This window comes from Diceros bicornis, chromosome X, assembly GCF_020826845.1.
Source record: "Diceros bicornis minor isolate mBicDic1 chromosome X, mDicBic1.mat.cur, whole genome shotgun sequence".
Taxonomy (NCBI): Eukaryota; Metazoa; Chordata; class Mammalia; order Perissodactyla; family Rhinocerotidae; genus Diceros; species Diceros bicornis.
The window spans coordinates 46045674-46071254 of record NC_080781.1 but is presented as its reverse complement, the minus strand read 5'-3'; the positions used below and the strand labels follow the sequence as shown (position 1 = coordinate 46071254).

Below are 25581 nucleotides of genomic sequence, written 5' to 3'. Positions count from 1 at the left end.
GGAAGATTGGCACAGAAGTTAGCTCAGGGAAAATCTTCCTTAAGCAAAAAGAGGAAGATTGGCAATGGATGTTAGCTCAGGGCAAATCTTCCTCAGCAAAAAAAAAAGTAGCTTTCCCTTGTTCTCCTAATCTGATTCAGATGTCTCTTCAACTCTCCATAGTATCCTGCACACACTTGCATTGGAGTCATTTGTTATATAGTATTTAAGAGATGATTAGTAAATCTGTCACCCACAATTTACTGTGAGGGCAGAGATTTGTATTATTTGATTTCAAACTAAGGAAGCCTAACACAATGCAGAGTAGGTGCTCAGTAAGTGTTTGCTGAATTAATGGAAAGAGAAATGGTACACACAATACTCACACAAAGGGAACAAAAAGAACACTTGGGCTGAATTGGGAAGAAGATTACTGGAAGTGAATGATCTGAATGACAAAACACACATATAAAAGTATCTCATCCTATACAAATACAAACAAACATCCAGTTTTATCACATTCTCCTCACAATCCACATGCAACACCTATAGGATTTAATGGGAAGATGGTCTAGAAAGGTCCTACCGATGAGGTCAAACTGCTGCTGCTACTGCTAAACCTAAAAGAGAAGTAAAATGACAGTGAAAACTTCCTCATAATGACCCTACTCCCACTCCTCCTAATGACCAGCTTCAAACTTCTCTAGAATTCTACTTCATTAGAGGAATCCAGTCTCCTACTTCCTTCCAGAAGGGCCTCTGTAGGAACATGAGTCCATTTTTCAGGTCTTCCTCCTTAAGCAAAGAGGCAAAACCCCTGCCTCCTGACTTATGAAAGAATTTTTTTGTAAAAAAGAGGGATAATTGATTGTCCCTAGAAAGAAATGACTACTGGTAATGGAGTTGTTTGAGAAAGGACCCAACCCTACTAGTCCCAATGGCTGTCAATGTTATTTTGTTGAATCTGAAAGTTTTTCCACCTCAGGGAAAGAAGTGTGGTATGGTAGAAAGACCTTGAGTCTCAGGATCAAACAGTCACTTTGAGATCCTGGACGAACCCATTAGCTTTATAGCCTAGGAGAACTTTTCTAAGTTTCACTATCTTCACCCGTAAAATTAAAATAATAGATACCACCTGCCTTGCAAAGTTGTGAAGATTGAGGGATACTATGTATAAAATAACATGCAAAAGGAATTCCTTTCAAGGTTCATGTCTTATTCAAGAGGGGATAAGATGTAGATAATAATTAAATCTAGACATTTAAAGAAAATACAAGTTAAAGTATACATATTAAAAATATAAGGATGGAAGGAGTGATGCCTCCCAAAATGGTGGAGTTGGGAGCTCCAAGGATCTGTCCCTCCACTCAAGCAACCATTAAGCTGGCAAAAACTGTAACAATCAACTTTTTTGGGGCTCCGGAATCTAATAAAAAATGTACAATAGGGGAAATGCTTAACAAAGAAAAAGTCTGCTTAATTAAGGCATTTAAAGAAATCTCTGTCAAAAAATCTCAGCTGACAACTGAGGCAATGGAATGGACACTTCAGTGACCAACACAAGGAATGCAGTCTTTCCAAAAAAATCATTTGGAAAGTCTAGTAACTCTAGAAATCATATTTTCTCTCCTCCCCAGAGTTTGCTGTTGTTGCTTATTGTGAGCTGCAGTTATCTGTTTATTTAGTGACTTTCCAAAAGAATCATTCGCAACAACAGCAAACTCTGGGGAGGAAAGAAAACATGATTCCCAGAGTTACCACATTATAACATTCAAAATGTCCAGTTTTCAACAAAAAAATTATGAGGCATGCAAAAAAAAAAAAAAAACAGGAAAGTATATCTCATTTACAGGAAAAAAGAAATTGATAAAAACTGTCCATGAGGAATCCCAGACATTGGACTTACTATAGAAAGACTTTAAGTTAACTGTCTTAAATATGATCAGAAGAACCATATCTCAACAAAAAAGAGAATATCAATAAGGAGACAGAAAATATAAAAAAGAACCAAATAGAAATTTTGGAGCTGAAAAGTACAATGGATTGAATTAAAAATTCACTAGAGGGCTGCAACAGCAGATTTTGAGCAGACAGAAGAAAGAATCAACAAACATAAAGAAAGCTCAGTTGAAATTATCCAGTCTGAGGAGCAGAAAGAAAGACCGAAAAAAAAAAAATAAACAAAGGCAAAGGGACCTGTGGGACACTATCAAGCTTACCAACATATTCATATGGGAGTCCCAGAAGGAGAGGAGAGAGAGAAAGAGGCAGAAAGACTCTATGAAGATAAAATGGCCAAAACTTTCCAAATTTTATGAAATACATGAAAACAGACATCTAAGAAGCTCAACAAATTCCAAGTAGGATAAACTCAGAGATCCACACTGAGACACATTATACTCAGACTGTCAATAGACAAAGACAAGGACAGCATCTTCAAAGCAGCAAGACAGAAGCAACTTGTCATCTACAAAGGATCCACAGTAAGATTAACAACCAATTTCTCATCAGAAACAACGGAGGCCAGAAGGCAGTGGGATAATATATTTAAAGTGCTGAAAGAAAAACTGCTAACCAAGACTAATATATCTGGTAAAGCTATCCTTCAAAAATTAAGGCAAATTAAGATATTCACAAATAAACAAAGGCTGGGGATTTCATCATTAGTAAACCTGCCCTTTAAGAAATGCTAAAGACAGTCCTTCAGGCTGAAATAAAAGGACATTAGAGAGTAACTTGAAGCTATATGAAGAAATAAAAAACACCAGTAAAAGTAACTACAGAGGTAAACATAAAAGCCAGTATTGTTGTATTTGTGGTTTCTGACTCTTCTTTTTGTTTCCTGTATTATTTAAAATTCCAATGCATAAAACAATAACTATAAATCTATGTCAATAGTAACACAATGTATAAAGATGTAATTTGTGACAAAAGTAATACACATGGGTGGGAAAGCTGTATATGAGCAGAGTCTTTGTATGCTATGGAAGCTAAATGATATTGATTCAAACTAGACTGTTACAAAGTTAGGATGTTAACAGTAATCCCCAGGGTAACCATTATAAAAATAACTAAAAAAACATACAAAAAAGGAAATGAGGAGTGAATCAATTGGCATGCCACCAAAAAAAAAATCAATTAAACACAAAAGAAAGCAGTAACAGAGGAATTGAGGAACAAAAAAGATATAAAACATAGAGAAAACAAAGAGCAAAATAGCAGAAGTCCTTCCTTATAGATAATCACTTTAAACATAAATGGATTAAATTTACCTTTTAAAAGGCCAAGATTGGTAGAATGGATTAAAAACATGATTCAACTGTATCCTGAATACGAGACTCACATTAGATCCAAAGAAACAACTAGGTTGAAAGTGAAAGCATGGAAAAACTTTATTCATGAAATAGTAATGAAAAAGAGAGCTAGGGTGGTTATACTAATATCTGAAAAAATAGGCTTTCAGTAAAAAATTGTTACAGGAGGTAAACAAGGGCATTACATATTAATAAAAGGGCCAACCAATCAAGAACATATAACAATTAGAAACATATATGTACCCAACAACTCCTGGATGGCTCCTGGATGGGGGCTGGTCACCAGAAAGACCAAGCCATGATTAGAAGTTTGGAATTTTCAGCCCCACCCCCCCATCCTCCAGAGAGGGGAAAAGGGCTGGAAATGGAGTTAATAATTGATCATGCCTACGTGAGGAAGGCTCCATAAAAATCCCTAAGTTACAGGGTTGAGGGACCTTCTAGGTCGGTGAGCACATGGAGGTGCTGGGAAAGTGGTGTGCCCAGAGAGGGCATGGAAGCTCCACACCCTTTCCCACATACCTTGCCCTATGCATCTCCTCCATCTAGATGTTCACCTGTATCCTTTATCATATGCTTTTATAATAAACTAGTAAACAGTAAGTAAACTGTTTTCCTGAGTTCTGTGGGCCACTCTAGCAAATTAATTGAACCCAAGGAGGGAGTCATGGGACCCTCAGATTTCCAGCCTATTTTCAGAAGACAGATGACAACCTGGACTTGCAGTTGGCATCTGGAAGTGGGGTGGGAGCTGTATTGTGGGACTAGGCCCTTAAGCTGTAGGATCTGATGCTATCTACAGGTAGATAGTGTCAGAATTAGTTGAATTGTAGGACACCCAGCTGGGGTCACAGAGAACTGCTTGGGGGAGAAAAACTCCCACACATCTGGTATCAGAAGTGTGAGTGTGGTAGTAGCATGGGAGTAAAGGAGAAACACAGGAGGAGGAAGGACTGAGGTAGTTTTTTAATACACAGGAGGCAAAGAAGGGCATTACATATTAATAAAAGGGTCAATCAATCAAGAACATATAACAATTATAAAGACATATACACCCAACAACAGAGCTCCAAAATATATGAAGCAAACATTGAAAGAATTGAAGGGAGAAACAGTTTCACAATAATAGTTGAAGACTGAAATGGAAGACTTGAACAACACTATAAACCAACTATACCTAACAGACATATACAAACACTCCACTCAAAAACAGCAGAATACACATTTTTCTCAAGTGCACATGGAACATTCTCCAGAACAGACCATATTTTAACCTGCAAAACAAGTCTCAATAAATATTAAAAGACTAAAATCATATAAAGTATCTTCTCCAACCACAATGGAATAAAACTAGAAATCAGTAACAGAAAGGTAACTGGAAAATTCATAAACAGGTGGAAATTAAACAACATACTCTGAAGCAACCAATAGGTCAAAGAAGAAATCACAAGTGTGATTAGAAAAACTCTTGAGATAAATGAAAATAAAAACACAACATACCAAAACCTAGGGGATGCAGCAAAAGCAGTGCTCAGAGAGAAATCTATACCTGTAAATACCTACATTACTAAAAAAGAAGAAAGATCTCAAATCAGTAACCTAACTTTACACCTTAAGAAACTAGAAAAAGAACAAACTAAATCAAAAGCTAACAGAAGGCAGGAAATAATAAAGATTTAAGAAGAGATAAATAAAATAGAGAATGGAAAAATAATAGAATCAATGAAAGCAAAAGTTGGTTCTTTGAAAAAAGATGAACAAAATAAGCAAATATTTAGCTAGACTGACAGAAGAGAGAAGACATAAATACCTAAAATGAGAAATGAAAGTGGGAACATTACTGCAGACTTTACAGAAATAAAAAGGATTGTAAGAGATTACTAAGAACAATTGTATGCCAACAAATTAGATGAACTATAGAAAATTGACAAATTCCTAGAAGCACACAAATCACCTAAACTGACTTAAGAAGAAATGGAAAATCTCAACCAACCTATAACAAGTACAGAGATTAAATCAGTATTCAAAAAGCTTCCAACAAAGAAAAGTTCAGGACCAGATGGCTTCACTGGTGATTTCTACCAAGGATTTAAAGAATTAAATCAATCCTTGTCAAACTCTTCCAACAAATAGAAAAGGAGGGAACCATCCTAACTCATTCTACGAGGCCCTGATAGCAAAGCCAGAAAAAGATACTACAGGAAAAGAAAACTACAGACCAATATGCTTTATGAATATTGATGTAAAAATCCTCAACAAAATACTAGCAAACCAAATTCAGCAGCCTATTAAAAGGATTATACACCCTAACCAAGAGGAATTTACCACAGGAATGCAAGAGTGATTCAACATAAGAAAATCAATCAAACAACCTAAGTGTCCATTAACAGATGAATGGATAAAGAAAATGTTGTATATATATAATGGAATACTATTCAGCCATAAAATATAAGGAAATCATGCCATTTGTGACAACATGGATGGAGCTTGAGGGCATTATGCTAAGTGAAATAAGTCAGAGAAAGGCAAATACTGTATGATCTCATATGTGAAATCTAAAAACAAAAAACAAAAAACCTCATAAAAAAGAGACCAGATTTGTGGTTACCAGGGGGAAAGGAGTAGGGAATGGGAGAACTGGATGAAGGTGGTCAAAAGATACAAACATCTAGTTATAAGATAAATAAGTACTAGGGATATAATGTACAACATGAGGACTATAGTTAACACTGCTGTATGGTATATTTGAAAGTTGCTAAGAGAATAGATCCTAAAAGTTCTCATCACAAGGAAACAACTTTCTTTTTCTTTTTTTTTTGGATCTACAGTCGTGTGCCACATAATGATGTTTCGGTCGATGATAAACTGCATATACAACAGTGGTCCCATAAGATTACTACCATACAGCTTAGGTGTGTAGTAGGCTATACCATCTAGTTTGCCTAGGTAAGTACACTCTATGATGTTCGCACAACAAAATTGCCTGCTAACAATACATTTCTCAGAACATATGCCCATTGTTAAGTGACACATGACTGTATATGAGATGATGCTTATTAACTAAACTTACTGTGGTAATCATTTCACAATATATGCAAGTCAAGCCATTATGCTGTACACTTTAAACTTATACAATGTTGTATGTCAATTACTTCTCAATAAAACTGAAAGAAAAAAGAAATAAATGATATTTTTCAAAACTGTATGAAGAAGATTAAAGTCATTTAAGGTTTAATGACAAAAATATATTTTCTTTTTCCAAAAAAAAAAGAAAATCAATCAAGAAAATACACCACATTAATAAAATCAAAGAAAAAACATAATCCTCTCAGTCTATGCAAGAAAAGCATTTGACAAAATCCAACACCCGTTCAAGATAAAAATACTCAGAAAACTAGAAATAGATATTTTTAGATTCCACACTTCAATATGGTAACAGGTGTTTGTGAAGACCCACAACTAACATCACATTCCATAGTGAAAGACTGAAAGATTTCCCCTAAGATCAAGAATGAGACAAGGATGCTCACTTTCACCACTACTATTAAACATTGTACTGGAAGTTCTATCCAGAGCAATTAGCTAAGAAAAAAATAAAAGGCATTCAAATTGGAAAGGAAGAAATGAAACTATTTGCAGATTACCTTATTCTATGTATAGAAAATCCTAAAGAATCTTCAAAAAAACTATTAGAGCTATTAATAGAATTCAGTAAAGTTACAGGCTACAAGATCAACATATAAAAATCAATTGTGTTTCTATATACTAGCAATGAACAATATGTAAAGGAAATTAAGAAAACAATTCCATTTGCAACTGCATCAAAAAAAAATAAGTAGCAATAAATTTAACCAAGGAGGTGTAAGACTTATATACTGAAAACTACAAAACATTACTGAAAGAAATTAAAGAAGATCTAAATAAATGGAAAGACATCCCATATTCATAGATTGGATGTCTTAATATTTTTAAGATGGCAATACTACCCAAAGCATTCTACACATTCAATCCAATTCCTATAAAAATATCAATGGCTTTCTTTGCAGAAATGGAAAAGTTGAACCTAAAATTCAAATGGAATTGCAAGGGACCCTGAACAGCCTAAACAATCTTGAAAAAGATGAATAAAGTTGGAGGATTCACATTCCCCAATTTTAAAACTTACTACCAAGTTACAGTAATCTACACATTGTAGTATTGGCAAAACGACAGACACACAGATCAATGGTCTAGAATTGAGAGTCCAGAAAGGAACCCATACATCTATAGTCAACTGATTTTTGACAAGGGTGACAAGAGCATCCAATGGGAAAAGGACAGTCTCTTTAAGAACTGGTATTAGACAAAGAGAAACAGTAAAAAACTCAATTGATAAATTAAAATGCAATACTAAAAATTATTCAAATAATCCAAATGAAGGCAGGAAATGAGAAATAAAAAGCAGATGTAATAAAGAAAAAAGAAATAAGAAAATGGTAAGCCTTCATCCGAACATATCATTAATTACATTAAATGTAAATGATCTAAAAACAGCAATTAAAAGACAGAGATTATCAATAAGGATTTTTCAAAAACCACAAGATTCAACTAAATGCTGTCTAGAAGAAACTCATTTTAAATGTAATCATATAGGTAAGTTAAAAATAAAAGGATATAAAAAGATATACAATATCAACACTAATTAAAGAAAGTTAGATTGGCTATATTATCAGAAAAGGAACTTCAGACCAAGGAAAATTACCAGAGGTAAACAGGGATATAACATGATGACAAGAGGGTGAACTCAACAGGAAGACATAACAATCGTAAATGTGGATGCACCTAACAGCAGAGTTTCCAAATATATGAAACAAAAATTGATGGAACTAGAATAAAAGGGGAAATAGATAAATCCTCAATTATACTTGGAGACTTCAACACATCTCTCTCAGTAATCGATAAAACAAGTAGACAGAAAATCAGCAAGGATATAGAACATCACCATCAATCAACTTGATCTAATTGAAATTTATAGAACACTTGTAGTGTAAGCCCTGGCAGTTGTTTTTTTCTGTTTTGTAATGCAAGTGCCTGACTTCAGCTTTGATTGCCAAGGCATCCATTTCAAAGAGGCATCCATTTCGAGAGGGCTATCTTGAATAAACACATTGCCAGCCATACAACTAGATAAAGAGCCAGGTCACCTCCCCCCACTGAGGCTCCCTTGTTTTAGAAATCTTGTTTGATTACAATAAGTGATAATTTGGGGCCACCTGGGTTTTTTTTTCTCTTCTCTCACTTTAAATTCCCACTCTTATGTTTTAAATTCATCAATAAAGAGTGAGCCCACAAAACCCTAGGCACCCCCCTTGACTCCATTAAAGCCAAACTCCAGGCCTGTACATTCTCTCTTTCTCTCTACCTATGGCCTCACTGTGTGGCCCCAAGTGTGCTGTGTAATTTCCAGGTCCTATGAGTAATAAACCTTTATTTTTTCAAAGTTTCCTGATGGTTATTGCTGAAGGGCAATAAGTGCTGATCTCACAATCATAAGAACCACAAGGGCCAGTCCAACCACAATATCAGTTATTAAAGGCTGAGACAGGCACAAAACAACACTCAACCCAACAATAGCAGAATACACATTCTTCTCAAGTTCACAACACAAAATTATCAATATAGACAAACCCTGGGTAGTAAAACAAGTCTTGATAAATTTTAAATGAAACCAAAAAGCTGGTCCTGTGAAAAGATCAATTAAATTGATAAAACACCAGTAAGAATGACAAAGGAAAATAAAAGACGACACAAATAACTAATGTCAAGAATTAAAAGGGAGATACCACTAAAGACATCACAGACATTAAATGGATAATAGGGGCATACTACAAAGAACTCTATGCCCATAAATCCTACAATTTAGCTGAAATGGACCAATTTTTTGAATGATACAAACTATCAAAACTTACCCAAGATGAAATAGATAACCTGAATAATCCTGTATCTACTAAAGAAAATAAATACATAGTTAAAACCTGAAAAAGAAATTTCTAGGCCCAGATGGTCTCACTCACAAATTCTACTAAACATTTAAAAAAGAAAAAAAAAGAAACACTAATTCTACACAACCTCTTCTAGAAAATAGAAGAGGAGGGAACATTTCCCAACTCATTCTTTGAGGGTAGCATTGCCCTGATACCAAAACTAAAGACAGAGAGTACAAGAAAAGAAAATTACAGACCAATATCATTCATGAACATAGACATAAAAATGCTGAGTGAAATATTAGTAAATCAAGTTCAATAATATATAAAGAGAATAATACACCATTATCAAGAAAGGTCTATCCCGTGATTTCAAGTGTGGTTCAATATTTCAAAATCAATCAATGTAACCTACCATATTAATACACTAAAGAAGAAAAACCACATGATCATATCCACTGATGGAACAAAAACACTGGGCAAAATTCAACATCCATTTATAAAAAACTTTCAGCAAAATAGGAATAGAAGTGAACTTCCTTAATCTGATAACCTACAGCTAACATCATAATAGTGAAAAGACTGAATGCTTTCCCTCCTTAGACTGGGAACAAGGCAAGGGTGTTCACTCTCACCACATTGTGCTTGAAATCTTAGTCAGAATAAACATGCAAGAAGAAAAAAACACATATGGATTAGAAAGAAATTAAAACTGTCCCTACTTTCACATGACATGATCATCTATACAAAAAAATACCAAGAATATACCAAAAAAAACCTCCTAGAATTAATAAGTGAGTTTACCAAGGTTGCATGATACAAGGTCAACACACAAAAATCAATCATATTTATATGTACTAACAATAAACAAATGGGAACCAAAGGTTAAAACATAGTACCATTTATAATATCTCCTAAAAATACAGAACTTAGGGATAAATCTAACAAAACATGTGCAGGATCTGCATGCTGAAAACTATAAAACACTGATGAAAGAAATTTTTAAAAGTCTAAATGTGGATGGACATACCATGTACATAGATTAGAAGACTCAATATACCTAAGGTGACAATTCTATTGCAGTTGTTACAGAAAACAGTTTGGTGGTTCCTCAAAGAGTTAAACATAGAATTATCCTATGACCTAGCAATTCTACTCCTACGTTTATGCCCAAGAGAAATGAAAACCTATGTCCCCACAGAAACATGCACCCAAATGTTTACAGCAGCATTATTCTTAACAGCCAAAAGGTGGAAATAACCCAAATGCCCATCAGCAGATGAATTGATAAACAAATTGTGGTATATCCATACAATGGAATACTATTCAGGCATAAAAAGGAACAAAATACTGACACATGCTACAACTTGGATGAAGCTTGAAAACATTATGCTAAGTGAAAGAAGCCAGACACAAAAGGTCACATAGTATATGATATATCCATAATAGGCAAATCCATACAGACAGAAAACAGATTAGTGGTTACCAGGGGAAGAGGGGAGGAGGACATGGGGGAACAATTACTTAATAGATACAGGGTGTTTTCTGAGGTGGTGAACATGTCTTGGAAACAGAGAGAGGTGGTGGTTGCACCACATTGTGAACGCACTAAATGTCACTGAATCGTACACTTTAAAATGGTTAATTATGTGTTATGTGAATTTCACCTCAATAAAAAATAAAGATGTCAATTCTCCATGAATTGACCTATAGATTTAACAAAATTCCAATCAACATCTCAGCAGAAATTTTTGTGGATTCAAATTGACTCTAAAATATATATGGATAGGAAAAATTGAAGAAATCATATTACTTGATTTTAAGAATCACTATAAAGTTAAAGTAATAAAAGCAGTGAGGTATTGACAAAGGGACAGACGCATAGATCAATGAAAAAGAATAAAACAATTCAGAAACAGACCCATACAAATATGGCCATTCACTTTTTGACAAAGCTACAAATGGAAGCGAATGGAAAAAAAGACAGTCTTTTCAACAAATGGTGTTGGAACAGTTGGACATCCATATGCCAAAAAAAAAAAGGTGAACCTCAACCTAAACATCATACCTTATATACAAATTTATTCAAAATGGATCATGGATAGAAATGTAAAACCTAAAACCATAAAATTTTTAGATGAAAAAAGAGAAAATTGTTATGACCTGAGGTTTACAGAAACAGTTGTTAAATAAGACACCAAAAGCATAATCCATAAAAGATAAAATTGATAAACTGGACTTTCTAGAAAATGTAAGTGTTTGCTTTAAGAAAGAAAGTGTTAAGAGAATGAAAGACAAGCTACAGACTGGGAGAAAATATTTGTAAATCATATACCTAACAAGAGACTTGAATTTAGACTACATAAAGAACTTTCAAAGCTCAACAATTAAGAAAAAAAATAACTCAATTAAAAAATGGGCAGAAGTCATTCAAAGTGTCTGTTTAAAGATATTTCAGAAAAAGAAGATATATGTATGAATGACAAATAAATACATGAAAAGATGTTCAACATCATTAACCATTAGATGAGCCATTAAATGAGATATCACTACACGCTTATTAGGATGGCTAAAATAAATATACTGACAATACCAAGTACTGATAAACATGCAGAGCAATTGGAACTCTCACACATTGCTGGTGGGAATGTAAAATGGCACCAACACTCTGGGAAACAGTTTGGTAGTTTCTTTCAAAGTTAAAGTATCCACTGCTCATACTGCCCAGGAATCCCATGCCTAGGTATTTACCCTAGAGAAATGAAAACTCATGTTCACACAAAAGCCTGCACACGAATGTTCACAGCAGCTGAATTCATAATCACCCAAAGCTGTAAACAACACAAATGTCCTTCAATGGGTGAATGGATAAAGAAACTGTATATCCATACAATGGAATACTACTCAGCAATAAAAAGGAACAAGCTATTGATATGCAATGACATGGATGAATCTTAAAGGCATTATACTGAGTTAAAGAAACCAGTCTCAAAATATTACGTACTGTATAATTCCATTTACATGACATTCTGGCAAAGGCAAAATCACAGTGATGGAGAACAGATCAGTGGTTGCAGGGGTTAGGGGTAGAAGGAGGGCATAACTACTAAGGGATAACATAATGGAGTTTGGGGGGATTCTGCATCCTCATTGTGGTGGTGGTGGTGGTGACGGTTACAAGAATCTAAACATGAGTATACCAACAAAGCCAATTTTACTTCATGCTAATTTAAAAAATAAAATTTAAAAAACTCTATTAAAAGAGAAAACAGACTGAAAATAAATGAACAGAGCTTTCAACTCAAGATGTTGTACAAAAAACATGAAGAAAAAGGAATAAAATAAAACCAGAAATTAATAGTAAACAAACACCAAATAAACATTAGAGATCATTAGTAATCAAATAAACTAGACAAACTACAGTCATGCGCCACATAACAACATTTCAGTAAATGAAGGACTGCATATACGATGGTGGTCCCATAAGATTAGTACCATGTAGCTTAGGTGTGTAGTAGACTATAACATCTAGGTTTGTGTAAGTACACCCTATGATGTTCACACAATGATAAAATCACCTAACAACACATTTCTCAGAATGTATCCCTGTCATTAAGCAATGCATGACAGTACTGTTAAACACCATGATCAAGTACAGCTAATCCCAAGAAGGAAACGTAAATTCAAAATCAGTAATTCTATTAATGTAAATCACCATTAACAAATTAACAGAGAAAAAACATGTATTTATATCAAAAGATGTCAAAAAAAACATTTGAGAAAACCTAATTCCACTCCTGATTTTAAAACAAACAAAATCTCTCAAACTAGAGACGGAGACTCCCCTGAACTTTGAGAGTAATCTACCAGAGACCTACAGAGCTCTATATATTAAGTGGAGAAATATTGGTACCTTTAAAGTCAGAAACAAAACAACGATGCTCCCTCTCACCATTACTACTCAACACTGTAAATAAAACTAGAAAAATCTAGAGGTATGAATACTAGAAAGGGGATCTTATTGGCTGAATTGTATCCCCCTCAAAATTCAAATGTTGAATTCCTAACCGTAGTACCTCAGAATATGACTGTATTTGGAGATAAGGCTTTTAAAGAGGTAATTAAGTTAAAATGAGGCTACTAGGGTGGGCCTTAATCCAAAATGATTGGTGTTCTTTTAAGAAGAGGAGACTTGGATATACAGAGGGACACCAGGGGCCCATGTGCACAAAGGGATGCCCACATGAAGAGGCAGCAAGAGGGTGGTCATCTGCAAGCCAAGGAGAGGCCTCAGGAGAAACCAACCCTACTAGCACTTTGATCTTGGACTTCCAGCCTCCAGAACTGAGAGAGAATAAATTTCTGTTGTCTAAGCCTGTGGTATTGTGTTGTCTAAGTCTGTGGTATTTTGTTATGGCAGCTCTAGCAAACTAAGACAGGGGACATAGATCACCTACTTCAAGAACCCAAGACAATTAACTGAAAAACTAATAGAACTAATAAGAGTATAGTAAGGCAATCCAATACAGGATCAATATGGAAAAATCAATTATTTTCCTGCATACTAGCAACAGCCAATTGGAAAATGTAATAGGTAAAAAGGTGCCGCTTTCAATAAGAACCAAACTATAAAATAAAATACCTAGGGATAAACTGAAGAAGAAATATACAAGAAAACCTGAATAAATGGAGAAAGAGACCACGTTTGAAGATAGAAGGACAAGATGGCCTGTTTTGTGATTGCTCATACCCAAAAGGTAAACAGCAGAATGACATCAATGCCATCCAGAAGTTGCACTGGTTCAAAAGCAATTTTCCCTGGCATATTGTTTTTAACTAATCAGTGGCAAATTTTCTCACAATTACAAAGAAAGCCTTAGCAATACATGAAGACATACAGACAAAAGCTAAAAATTCTGCAATAGTGCCTCCCATCAGAGGAAGAACAAATGGTAGTTCTGTTTTCTACAAAATTAAGCTCTATTGGGAGAGGAGGATGGCTGAGAGAGCAGATGAAAAAGTTGTAAAGACACTATCCCCTGTGTTTAAAGAAAAAAAAAGATTGCTGAAGGTTAGGTCCTGGATCAGATTTTAATTTGATGAGGTTGGTATCTATCTTATTAAGCAAATGCCCTCAAGAACCTACATCTTGGAAGGAGGAAACCCGAGCCCAGGGTTTAAGGTTACAAAAGATCCACTGACTCTGATGCTGGGTGCAATTGCCAATGGGCTGTAACTGGGCAAGGATTATTATCAGGACTGTCGTTATTTGGATCAGTGTTTTGGCTTCAAAGTCACAGAGATTTTGAGGGGTGTGCCCCTAATCCTCTTTTTCTTATAAGCCCTATTATTTTTAGTGTACAAATTTTCAGGACATGAAGTTTTTCAGGAATGCATACATCCCATTACAGCAGAAAGGCTTCTGATGAAAGATGTCTCCATAAATTAATCTAGAAATGCCATGAAATTCTAATAAAAAATCCTAATAGGATTTTTCACAGACTTTGATAAGCTGATTCTAAAATCCATCTGGACTAGAAAAAGCTCAGTAATGCCCTAGAAATTCTGGAAAAATAACAAGTAGGTAGGTATCTCCTTGTTAAACTGCCTTTGTAGTGTTGCTGGGCAAAGCAGGGAGGGGGAGGGGAAAGCAGAGGCTGAGTAAGCTGTTTGTTCTGAGGGGACTAGTTAGACTAGGTCTGGATGTCTTGGCTGTAGGTCGATGTGATTGTCTGCTGAAGGTAGGGTGGGTGGCCAGGGGAACTTGGCACGCCCCTAAGACCAATCACAGCTTACCCCAGAGATGGGCTTGCTGAGAGCATCTGAGCTCTCCTCAGGTCTAAAGCAAGTTCTGCAGAGGGGATCTGCCCTGCCAGACACAAGGCCTATAGTAACTAACCTATGTGGCATTACCACAGGAATAAGACAAATCGATTTTATGGAACAGAACAATATTAACAATATCTAACACGCAGCAGTTATCATGTGCTGGGCAATGTTCTAAGTGCTTTATGTATATTAATTCATTTAATCCTCACAACAACCTATGAGGTAGGTACTATTATCACAGAGAGGTTAACTAGCTTGCCCAAGGTCACATAGCTATTAAGGGATAGAAGCGGGAATAAAGTAGAAAAACAAATCCACATATATATAGGAATTTAGTTTATGACAAAAGTGAAACTTCAAATCAGGAGGATAATGGCGAACTAGTCAACAAATGGTGTTGAGGCAAATGACTATCCACATGGAGAAAAGTAAACTTAGATTCTTACCTCCCACAATTCACAAAACTTAATTCCAGAAAAAGAGCTAAAATTTTAACTTCTATACAAGTTTTGGGTGAAAATAAGAAAGACTTCTTACACAAGACATAAAATACAAAAAAATTGATAAAGATGACTATGTAAAAACTGAAATCTTCTACATGCTAAAAAACACAATAAAATTAAAATACAAACAACAGACCAGAAGGAAATATTTTTCAACATTTCCAGAACATATAAAAAACACTCCAACAAATCTAGAATATATAAAGAACTCCTACAAATCAATAAGAAAAACAAACATCCTAATAGAAAAATGGGTGAAAGACTGAATAGATAATTCACAGAAAAGGAATAAAGAAGAGCCAATAAACACATAAAACAAACAAACTGAGACACCATTTTTTGCCATCAGATTGGCAAAAATTAAAAAGGCTAACATCCACTGCTGATAAGGCTGTAGGGAAACAGGTATTTCTCATACACTGCTCATATACAGGCCCTTTTGGAGGGGAATTTGGCACTATTAACATTTATTTTACACATATCCTTCAGCCCAGCAGGTCTAGCTACCCTAGAGAAATGTTAACTGGCACATGGGCACAAAGGGTTATTTACAAGAATTTTCATTGCAGCATTGCTAGTAACACTAAAATATTAGAAACAACCTAAATGTTAACCAGCAGGGAATGGTTAAACACATGATGGTACATCTATGCTATAGACTACTATGCAGCAGGTAGATCTCAGTGTATTGAAGTAGTTCTCTATGTACTGATGTTGAAAGATATCCAAGCAAGTTGTAGAATTACACACATTAAACAAAACTATACCTTTATCTATCTCTGTCTACATATGGGTGTAAACACAAGAAAATGAAAGGTATACATCCAACTGATAATAAAGGTTACTTTTGGGTAACCTTCCTCAGAGGGGGAAGAGTGCTAGTCAAAGGGAATTTTTGCTTCCTCTGTCTTGTTCTAATTTTGGTCAATGAGCATTAATTTTTTAAAAATAATATTAAAACAAAAACCCACACTAAAGTCAGCTGCACTATACAAAAAAGTGCTTTATATATTGTAGTATTCAATAAACCTTATCTTAAAAAAAAGGAGTCATCTCTTAAATGTAAAAAGCCCACTGCAAGGCCATTATATACCTTTGCAAAAGATGAACTGAATGACACAGAACACAAATGCTATAAGTGATGGAAGTAAAATAGGCAAGAGGGAAAAATGTCACCAGAAGTGAAGGTTGGACAATGCTAAAAATGGATGACAGCTAATTATAATAGCTACCATTTTTTGAGGCCTCCCATGAGCAAGACACTGTGCCAGGTGCTCTATGCAAGCATCATCTCTAATTCTTATATCAACCTGTGAGATATCCCCATTTTACAGATTAAGAAAATACAGCTCAGAAAAACCAAGTATCAGGTTTAAAGGCCAGGCCTTTGCTCACTACAGGCTGTCTGGGATTGGGACTGGGATTGGGACTGGGACTGAGATTGGGGCTGGGGGGAGCCTTTCTGGAATGGACCCAAGTGCTCAGCTGCCCTTACTATACTCTGCATCCTTGAAGCATGCTCCCAAGCTGTCCTGTTCATCCAGACTGGCGTTCTCCTCCTCCTCCTCACTCTCGGTTCTCCAGTATGCTGGACGCTTGATGGGCCGCTTCCCTGGGGTGCGCTGGGAAGCAGGACTGCTAGACACTGTGCCCAGCCCACTGCTGGAGCTCCCACTGCTTCGGTCCTGTCCCCCGGTCCACCAGGCCTGCAGGCTGGAGGTAGCGGGTGAGGATGATGAAGATTGCAGATTGGCCATGCACAGCATGCCCTGGATGGCCTCCTGAGTGCTGGGAGAGGCAGGGGCCTCGCTGCAAAGGACAGAGGAGAAATGCTGAGGGAGTTTCTCTAGTTGTCAGAGGAAATCAGTCATCAGAATAGGCAGGGAGGAGGGACAACAGCTTCGGGGCTCAGGGTAGGAGGAAAGAGGAGAGAACCATCCCAGGTGAAAAACTAAAAATCAAACTAAAGGATCAAGATAGTATCAAAGACAGTTTTCATGAAAAGGCCAGTCCTTCTTGCCTCAAGTCTCTCCACAGACAGCAGGCAAGATGGCAAAAAGGGGGGCGCACCTCCCTCCTTGTTCACCCATGCTGCATCCTTTCGCTTTTTTAAACAAGGCCCAAGAAAGGCCCAGTTCTCCTTCCATGCCTCTTCCAGCCCTTCTTCCAACTTCCAAATAACCCAAATTGATTCTCCTTGAAGTCTACACATCCTCTCTCCGTCAGATCTTAAGTTCCTCAGGACAGATTTCATGTCTACTTTATTCTTTCAGCCCAAATGCCCTGGTTAATACTTTGTCCCTTTAAACGTCTTGAAAAATATCTGCTGATTGGCTGACCTAGCCCTTTGGGCAGCGGGGGGGGGGGGGGAGGTGCTGTCTGATCACCTGCAAAGGGGAGATCAAAGCCAGTACTCACGTGAGGGCAGCATAGTCAGGTCCCCCCACCTGCCTGCTGGCCTTGAGCAGATCAAGAATTCCACCAGCTCCACTCCCATTCCCGAGCTTGCTTTCAACTCCTTCTACCATGTCCTCATCTGTTGTGTAGTCCTCCTGTTTGGGAAAGAGAATATCACCTCAGCTGCCCAGAGTTGGTCTGGTAAGGCCCCAATACAGGGTTGACAGTCTCACTCCTGATACTATCTTCTGAGCTTCAAGTACAGACCAAGTACCAAGCAGAATACTCACTCTTTCATCTTAATCTGCCCAGCATCTTTGTGAGGTAAGTATTATAATTCCCATTTTACAGATAAGGAAACTAAGGCTCAGTGAAGTTAAATAATTTGTGTAAAGTCACAATCAGATATTCCAAATCAGATACTCTTTCTGCTACATCACACTGCCTTTTATTCTACTCTGTTTTAAAGGATTTTAAAAGTATTTCAACTACATTATAATCTTCCATTTATATGCTCAGCAGCACTTAGCACACAATATTTTTCACTTAATAAATATTTTAGGAATTGAATACATAGGATATCTTTTTTCCTCCCAACTAGAATGATAATCTGTCCTCTGTCTCCGTAACCAGAATGAGCAGAAGACTAGACACAAGCCAGGCTCCTACCTCAATGTCAAATTCAACTTCTCCTGGTTCACGAACTCTGTTGGGGTCAGAGCAAGGCTTCGCACGGGGCAACTTTCGGGGAAATTCTAGAAAACAATAGAATGCACTTATCATAAAGCTAAGATTAGCATCTGAGCCAAACACTCAGGGAAAAGAAAATAAAACTATAACTTTCCTGAAAGTAATGACCATAGATGACTAATTTAGGGAGGTTAGGAATTAGCTTATAAATAAATCTCTAGAGGACAGGATACGTGGAGGCCTACAGAGCTGGTAAATCAGAATGTTAACAAGCTCAGGCCTAAGGTCTTAAGTCTATTAAGGGGACCAAAAACAAACGTGAAACAGGCAGGCAGGAAAGAGAAAGAACAGGTACACACTTGGTCTTATTATCAGGGTTGCCTTCTCCTTTCCCAATCTCTCATCAATCTGCAGTTCATCATCTGAATCTAAGTCAAATTCATCCTCCATCATCTGTTCCGCCACTAGCCTAGCCTTGTCTGCCTTCTTCGCAATCTTGGCTCGCCGAGACTTGGATAAGCTCTTTACCCTCTTGGTACTGGACAGAAAGAGAAAGAGAATATAAAAACAGTCACACTTTATTTAAGTTTATTTATTGTTAAGATGGCAATTTCCCAAACTGATCTACAGATTCAATGCAATCTCTATCAAAATGCAGCTAGCTTTTTTGTAGAAATTAATAAGCTGATAGTAAAATGTATATGGGCATACAAAGGACTTAACATGGCCAAACAAATTTTGAAAAAGAACAAAGTTGGAAGACTTATACTACTTAATTTCAAAATTTACTATAAAGCTATAGTACTCAAGGTAGTGTGATACTGGCATAAGGACAGACATATACATCAGTGGAAGCGAACTGTGAGTCTAGAACTAAACCCTTATATTTATGGTCAACTGATTTCTGACAAAGGTGCCAAGGCAATTCAGTGGGGAAAGGATGGTCTTTTCAACAAATGGTGCTGAGATAACTGGATATTACATGCAAAGAAATGAATGTGGACTCTTACCTCACATCATACACAAAAATTAACTCAAAATAGATCATAGATCTAAATGTAAAAACTAAAACTATAAAACTTGTAGAAGAAAATATCGGAAAATATCTTTGTGACCCAGGATTAGGTAAAATTCAAAATGTTTGTGCTTCAAAAGACACCATTAAGAAAATGAAAAGACAAGCCACAGACTGGGAAGAAATATTTGCAAATCATTTATCTGGATGAGAATTTGTATCCAGAATATTTAAATAACTCTTAGAATGCAATAATAAGACAAACAAGCCACTTTAAAAACGAGCAAAAGATTTGAACAGACATTTCTCTAAAGATGACATACAAATGGCCAATAATCACACAAAAAGATGCTCAACATCATTAGTCATTAGGGAAATGCAAATCAAAAACACAATGAGATACCACTTTACATCCATCAGAATGGCTATAATCAAAAAGACAGAGAATAACAAGTGTTAGCCAGTATATGGAGAAACTTATAATTGCTGATGGGAATGTAAAATGCTACAGACACTTTGGAATAAATTTTGGCAGTTTCTTAAAAAGTTAAACAGAGTTACCATATGACTCAAAATTTTACTCCTAACTGAGAAAAGAAAACATATGTCAACACAAAAACTTGTACACGAATGCTCATAGCACCATTATTCATAATAGCCAAAAAGTGGAATCAAACTAAATGATCATCAACTAGTGAATGGATAAACAAAATGTGGTATACCCACACAATTGAATACTATTCAGCAATAAAAAGGAACCAATTAATGATACATACTACATCATAGACGAACCTCAAAAACATTATGCTAAGTGAAAGAAGCCAGACACAAAAGACCACATATTATATGATTCCATTTATATGAAATGTCTAGAAAAGGCAAATCTATAGAGATAGAAAATAGATTAGTGGTTGCTTGGACCTGGGGAAGACAACCAGGATTGACTGTAAGTGGGTATGAGGGATCTTTCTGGGGGCATAGAAATGTTCTAAAATTGGATTGTGGTGATGGTTGCACATTCTTTAAATTTACTGTCATTTAATTGTACACTTAAAACAGGTTAATTGTACGGTATGTAAATCATACTTCAAAAAAGTTGTTAAAAATATATAAAGGAAGTAGAAAAAACTCAAAAGTGGCCTAAATAATCCTGTTACACATGGTAAACAATATTAACCAGTACAAATTGCTGAATAAACCTTATAGTTAAAAAGAAACAAGTTTCTGGTAAATCAGTACACTTGATACATTCAGAAATAGTCATTTGGCAAACTGGCTTTCAGTGAATTGGTTGTTATTAAATTGACCTGTTTTCTACCTATATGGTTGCCGGGAGGATTAAAAGAGCTAACGCAGAGACTGACACATGGCAAGTGCCCAACGGTAACTAATCTTATAATTAAATTCTCTGAGCCTCACTTTCCACATTAGTAAAAATGGGGATAACAACACTTACCTTCAGGATTGCTGTGAGGACTAAATAAAATAATGTATGTAAACAACTAAGATGGAGTCTGACACAGGGCAGGTGCTCAATAAATGATAGCTATTTGAACCCTGATCTTTTATTAACTTTTAATTATGAAAAATGTCAAACATAAAAAAATATAAAAGTATAACAAACTCCCATGTACCTATCACCCAGCTAAGTTTCAGCAACTATCGACATACTGCCAATTTTGTTTTATCCACACCTTAGTCCCTGCAAAACACTGGATTATTATGGAGAAAATCCCAGACATAACATCACACTGTCTGTAAATATTTCTATACCTTGACTCCCCAGGTTCACATAACAGCAGCCTCTGGCCGATGCAGGAGGTAATAGAAGCAGCACAAGAAAGACTGGCGGGGAAGGGGAAAATGTCTCATTGTGTCCTCAATAGCCATTATAGGCTGGACCCTTAGGACTCTCAATTTTCTCTTCCCCGGGAGACTGACCATGGGTTCTGGACAAGGGCAATGCTCAACAGTCTTTTTATCTTACTCTTTACTAACTAGGTTCTCAAATCCCAAAGATAGCTCTGCTGCTTTCAGAATCTGCCCTACTCTTACACTCCCTTTTCCTTTATTTCACAGCCAGGTGGACCTAGTACACTCGCCCTTGGGATCTGAAGACAGCCTTTTCCTACAAAACAGCTATTAAGGTATCCTCATCGCTTGTGTTCCTACACTGTTCATGCTCTGTACTTGGTTCTTGACTGCTCCTGTCTGGTGTTCTGAGTGTCCAGATGATAACTCTCACCGTCTGCCTCTGCCTCTGCCTCCCTACATGTTTCAGGATTTCTGATGACCTACTTATCTTCTAGCCATACCCACACCATCATCATCACTACCACCGTCATCATCAATTTCATCATATTTATAAGAGCTACCATTTATTAAGCATTTACTATGTGCCAGGCCTTGTGATAAGCACTTTACATACATTGTCTCATTTAGTCCTCCAACAACCCTAAGGTAAGTTTTATCTATAGGAGATATAATGAGGACACTGAAGCGCAGATGGATTAATTAACTTGCCAAGGTTGCACAGCAAATACATGTCAGAGCTGGGATTCAAACTCGAGATTGTCTGATTTTTGTTGTGAACAGCTTTTATTTTATTCTTTTAGAAAATGTTCTGTTAAAAATTATTTAAGAAAATATATGCTCATTGTATAAAATTCAAACGCTATTGAATTCCTCTCCTGCCTCCCCTATCCTACTTTCCAGAGATAACTACCGTTATAAGTTTGGCATGACAAGTATAAAATATATAACAAATATATTTATTTGCATGAATGTGTATAAATATCTCTGAAAGGAAATCACTGATATTGGTTGTCCATGGGGAGGGGAACTGAAGAACAAGAAGGGGTGGGAGCAAAATTTTCACTAAGTATTCTTTCACACTTTTTGAATTTTAAACTGCATTAATTTTAAACTTCTTCAAAAAAGTTAAATTAAAAATAAAGGAAAAAGTCCATATGTCACTCTTCTACAGAAGCACACACAAACGTGTGCACACGTGCTTTTTTTAAAAATTAAAATGGAAGCATTCCTATAAATTATTTTATAACCTGATTTTTTCACTTAAGAATATATCTTGGACATCTTTCCTTGTCAACAGATATTAAACTTATTCTTTTTAACAGCTACATGGTATTCTATTGTATAGATGTACCATAATTTATTTATCCAACCCTTATTGATGAACATGTTTCCAACTACTTACTATTACAAACAATGATGCACTGAACACTGAACATTTCTCTTTACACACCTGTGAAAATATTTCTGCAAAAAAATTTCCTAAAAATCGAAGCGCAAAAGGTATTTAAAAAACTAATGCTCTTAACCAGTATGCAATACTATCTCTCATTCCTGCCAGTGGTTCTGACCCACTGACTTGCTGAAATTTCCAGAACTTATACAAGACTTTTGTCAGGATTGCCAGTTAGATTCCGATCTCTCCCCCTACCCACCCCAACACTCCCATGGTTCTCTGAACTAAGCAACGATATCTGACAATATATGGGTATTTCCCCAAGTACAGTCCCTCCCCTACCCATGTCTTAGCCCCAGGTCCCAATTCTATGCCTTGTCTTAGTGGCATGTTGCCACCAACAGTCCCAGTATCTCTGTGCTCCTTCTTCCCACCTCACCTGCCATTAGACATCAATAGGGCCAGCGGGCCCTCATTCCCATCAAGGTCCAAGTCTGGTGAGTCATCGTCTGAGTCATTCAAGCAGGTACCAGTGATGTTGAACTGCAGAAGGAGGAGGCTCAGTTGTCACCTGTCTGGGACTCCCATGTGAATCAGGATGGCCAGTTCCCTCTGGTTTCACTGGTTGAGTTCACTGGTTGAGTTCACTGTCAAAACCACCTGAACCAAGGCCTTCTGCTAAACTGTCCCCCACTCCCACCCCAAATGATCACAGGAGCAAGAGGTTGAGAATATATGGCTGGCTCAGGAGAAACCCATCAATCTTGTAAAACATATTCCCTAAAAAGAGGAGGGAACATCCTCACATGCCCATGGAGGGCACCACAATCTTGAAGCAAGGTGGAGCCCTGGAGGAGGGCTTTTCTCAAGGACCTGTTCAAGACTCCAACATGACACTCATATACCATGTTCTCAAATGTCATTGCCATCTCAGCATTTCAAGATTCAGCTCAAGTGTCACATTTTCTGAGACGAGCTTCTCACCATCACCCCTACCCAAGTAGAATCATCCCCCTCTGTGTTTCAGGGTCCCATCTACACCCTTGATTGTGGCATCCACAACACTTCATTGCACTCATTTGTTTTTATGTTTATCTTTCTCACTAGCCTGTCAGCCTCTTGAGGGTTATGTCCACAGCACCTATCACAGTGCCCAGCACAGACAAGGTCTCAATAAATGCCTATTAAATGAGTGGGACTGGTAGCCAAACATCAGGGGCCCTAAGGGAGGTGGGAAAACAGGATAGCCTCCTTTTGATACCCTGCTTTTCCAAGGGACCCAAAAGGGTTGGGCTGAACCCATGGGCCAGCACCCACCTTTGCTTTCTGGGAAGAGCCTGTCTTCAGTGCCTGATGATTGTATGTGTCCATGAGATTATAGCTCAGTTGGCCAGCAGGCCCCAAGGCTGAGCTTTCCTTGCCCTTTCGCTCTGCCTTCTTGAAGAGTTCCTTGGGCTTCGGGGCTTTCTTCTTTGAACCACTTTTGGAGGGCAGTGACAGCCTGGACATGGATACTGAAGTGGAATGGGCTGGTCTGGTTAAGGGAATGGAGCCGGCTGGGAAGATCCTCTGCAGCCCAAAGATATTGCTCGTCTTCCCAACGTTCTGTTGGAAAATATCCTACAAGAGTGTTAGTACATGAGGCGGTTAGAGCTTACTCAAGGGTTCTCTCTATGCTAAGAGCAGAGGTCTGTTCATGGCATTGGTGGTACTGCCATGGAAGTGGCTTACAGATGCTCCACATATGCACACCCTAGTTTTTGCACAATGAGTCATCAAGAATTTACTGGGTGGCATTTTCTTTACCCAGCCATTGATGAGTAAGGAGAAGACGAGCAGAGGAAAAGCCCAGCACCACTGTCAAAATTGGAGAGAAAAGACTCCAAGAGCAGCTGACATGACAGAAAATAATTGAGTACAAAACTGTGTGGTTCCAACTCTAAGGACTATAGGATTTGAGAGATGGAGAGAGGTCCTAGTCCTAATTCTACTACTAGCTAGCTCTGTGATCTTGGCTAATTGCTCTGACCGCTCTGGGGCTCTGTTTGATAAGCTGTAAAATTAGACTGGAAAGGTGAACCAAAGATGTCCTGTGGCTCCTTTGAGCTTCTTGGGAGGAGTTCTGGGGACTGGAGGTAGATGGAAGGCAAACAAGAGGAACAAGTGGAGCTCCAAGCCTCCTGCCTTCATCTTATTCATAGCAGCTATGCTTTGGTTGTATATATTGGGATTCAACGTAAGATCTCATTTGAAAAAAAGGATTACATTGCTTTAAAACATTTGAAAGCCAATGGACCAGATATGATCCATCTCTAAGTCCTCTTCCAACCAGCCCAAAGTTCTGTGTATACAAAACTGGTTTAAGCAGGAAGAACCAGAGAAAAGCTAGGCCTTTTAACTAAACCCTGAAGGATTCTGACAGGTGGGAATGGAGGAGAATGAAGTAGGAGGTGAACAAGGTAAGCTATGGTGTAGGCAGTGACACATGCTGCAGGCAGTAAGGCTAGACTAGAAGCCCAACTTCTCAGTAGCTCACTCTGATCACCCTTCAGCATTGACTTAGTGCCTACATCCTGGGTGCTAAATGGAACTTGACAGCTTTTGAGCTAGAGGAAAGTTTAAACTTCCTCAAGCCCAACTCTCCTGTGGTGCCTCTGCTATTTCACCAGCCCACACTGAGTTC

The 25581-nt window shown here is 37.2% G+C and overlaps 1 protein-coding gene across 5 annotated transcripts in view; it reads right to left on the bottom strand.

The window, feature by feature from the left end:
* PHF8 (PHD finger protein 8) overlaps positions 1 to 25581 on the bottom strand; it is a 103120-nt gene that overhangs the window by 30844 nt on the left and 46695 nt on the right. For 4 of the 5 annotated variants that reach the window (XM_058535922.1, XM_058535921.1, XM_058535920.1 and 1 more), the window contains 6 exons: positions 24216 to 24518; positions 23338 to 23441; positions 19035 to 19213; positions 18655 to 18740; positions 18007 to 18140; positions 17084 to 17397 (listed from right to left, as the gene is read on the bottom strand). In XM_058535922.1, coding sequence (XP_058391905.1) covers positions 17084 to 17397; positions 18007 to 18140; positions 18655 to 18740; positions 19035 to 19213; positions 23338 to 23441; positions 24216 to 24518 — 1120 coding nt within the window. The remainder of the gene's footprint in view (positions 1 to 17083; positions 17398 to 18006; positions 18141 to 18654; positions 18741 to 19034; positions 19214 to 23337; positions 23442 to 24215; positions 24519 to 25581) is intronic. The other variant, XM_058535923.1, reaches the window with a different exon arrangement.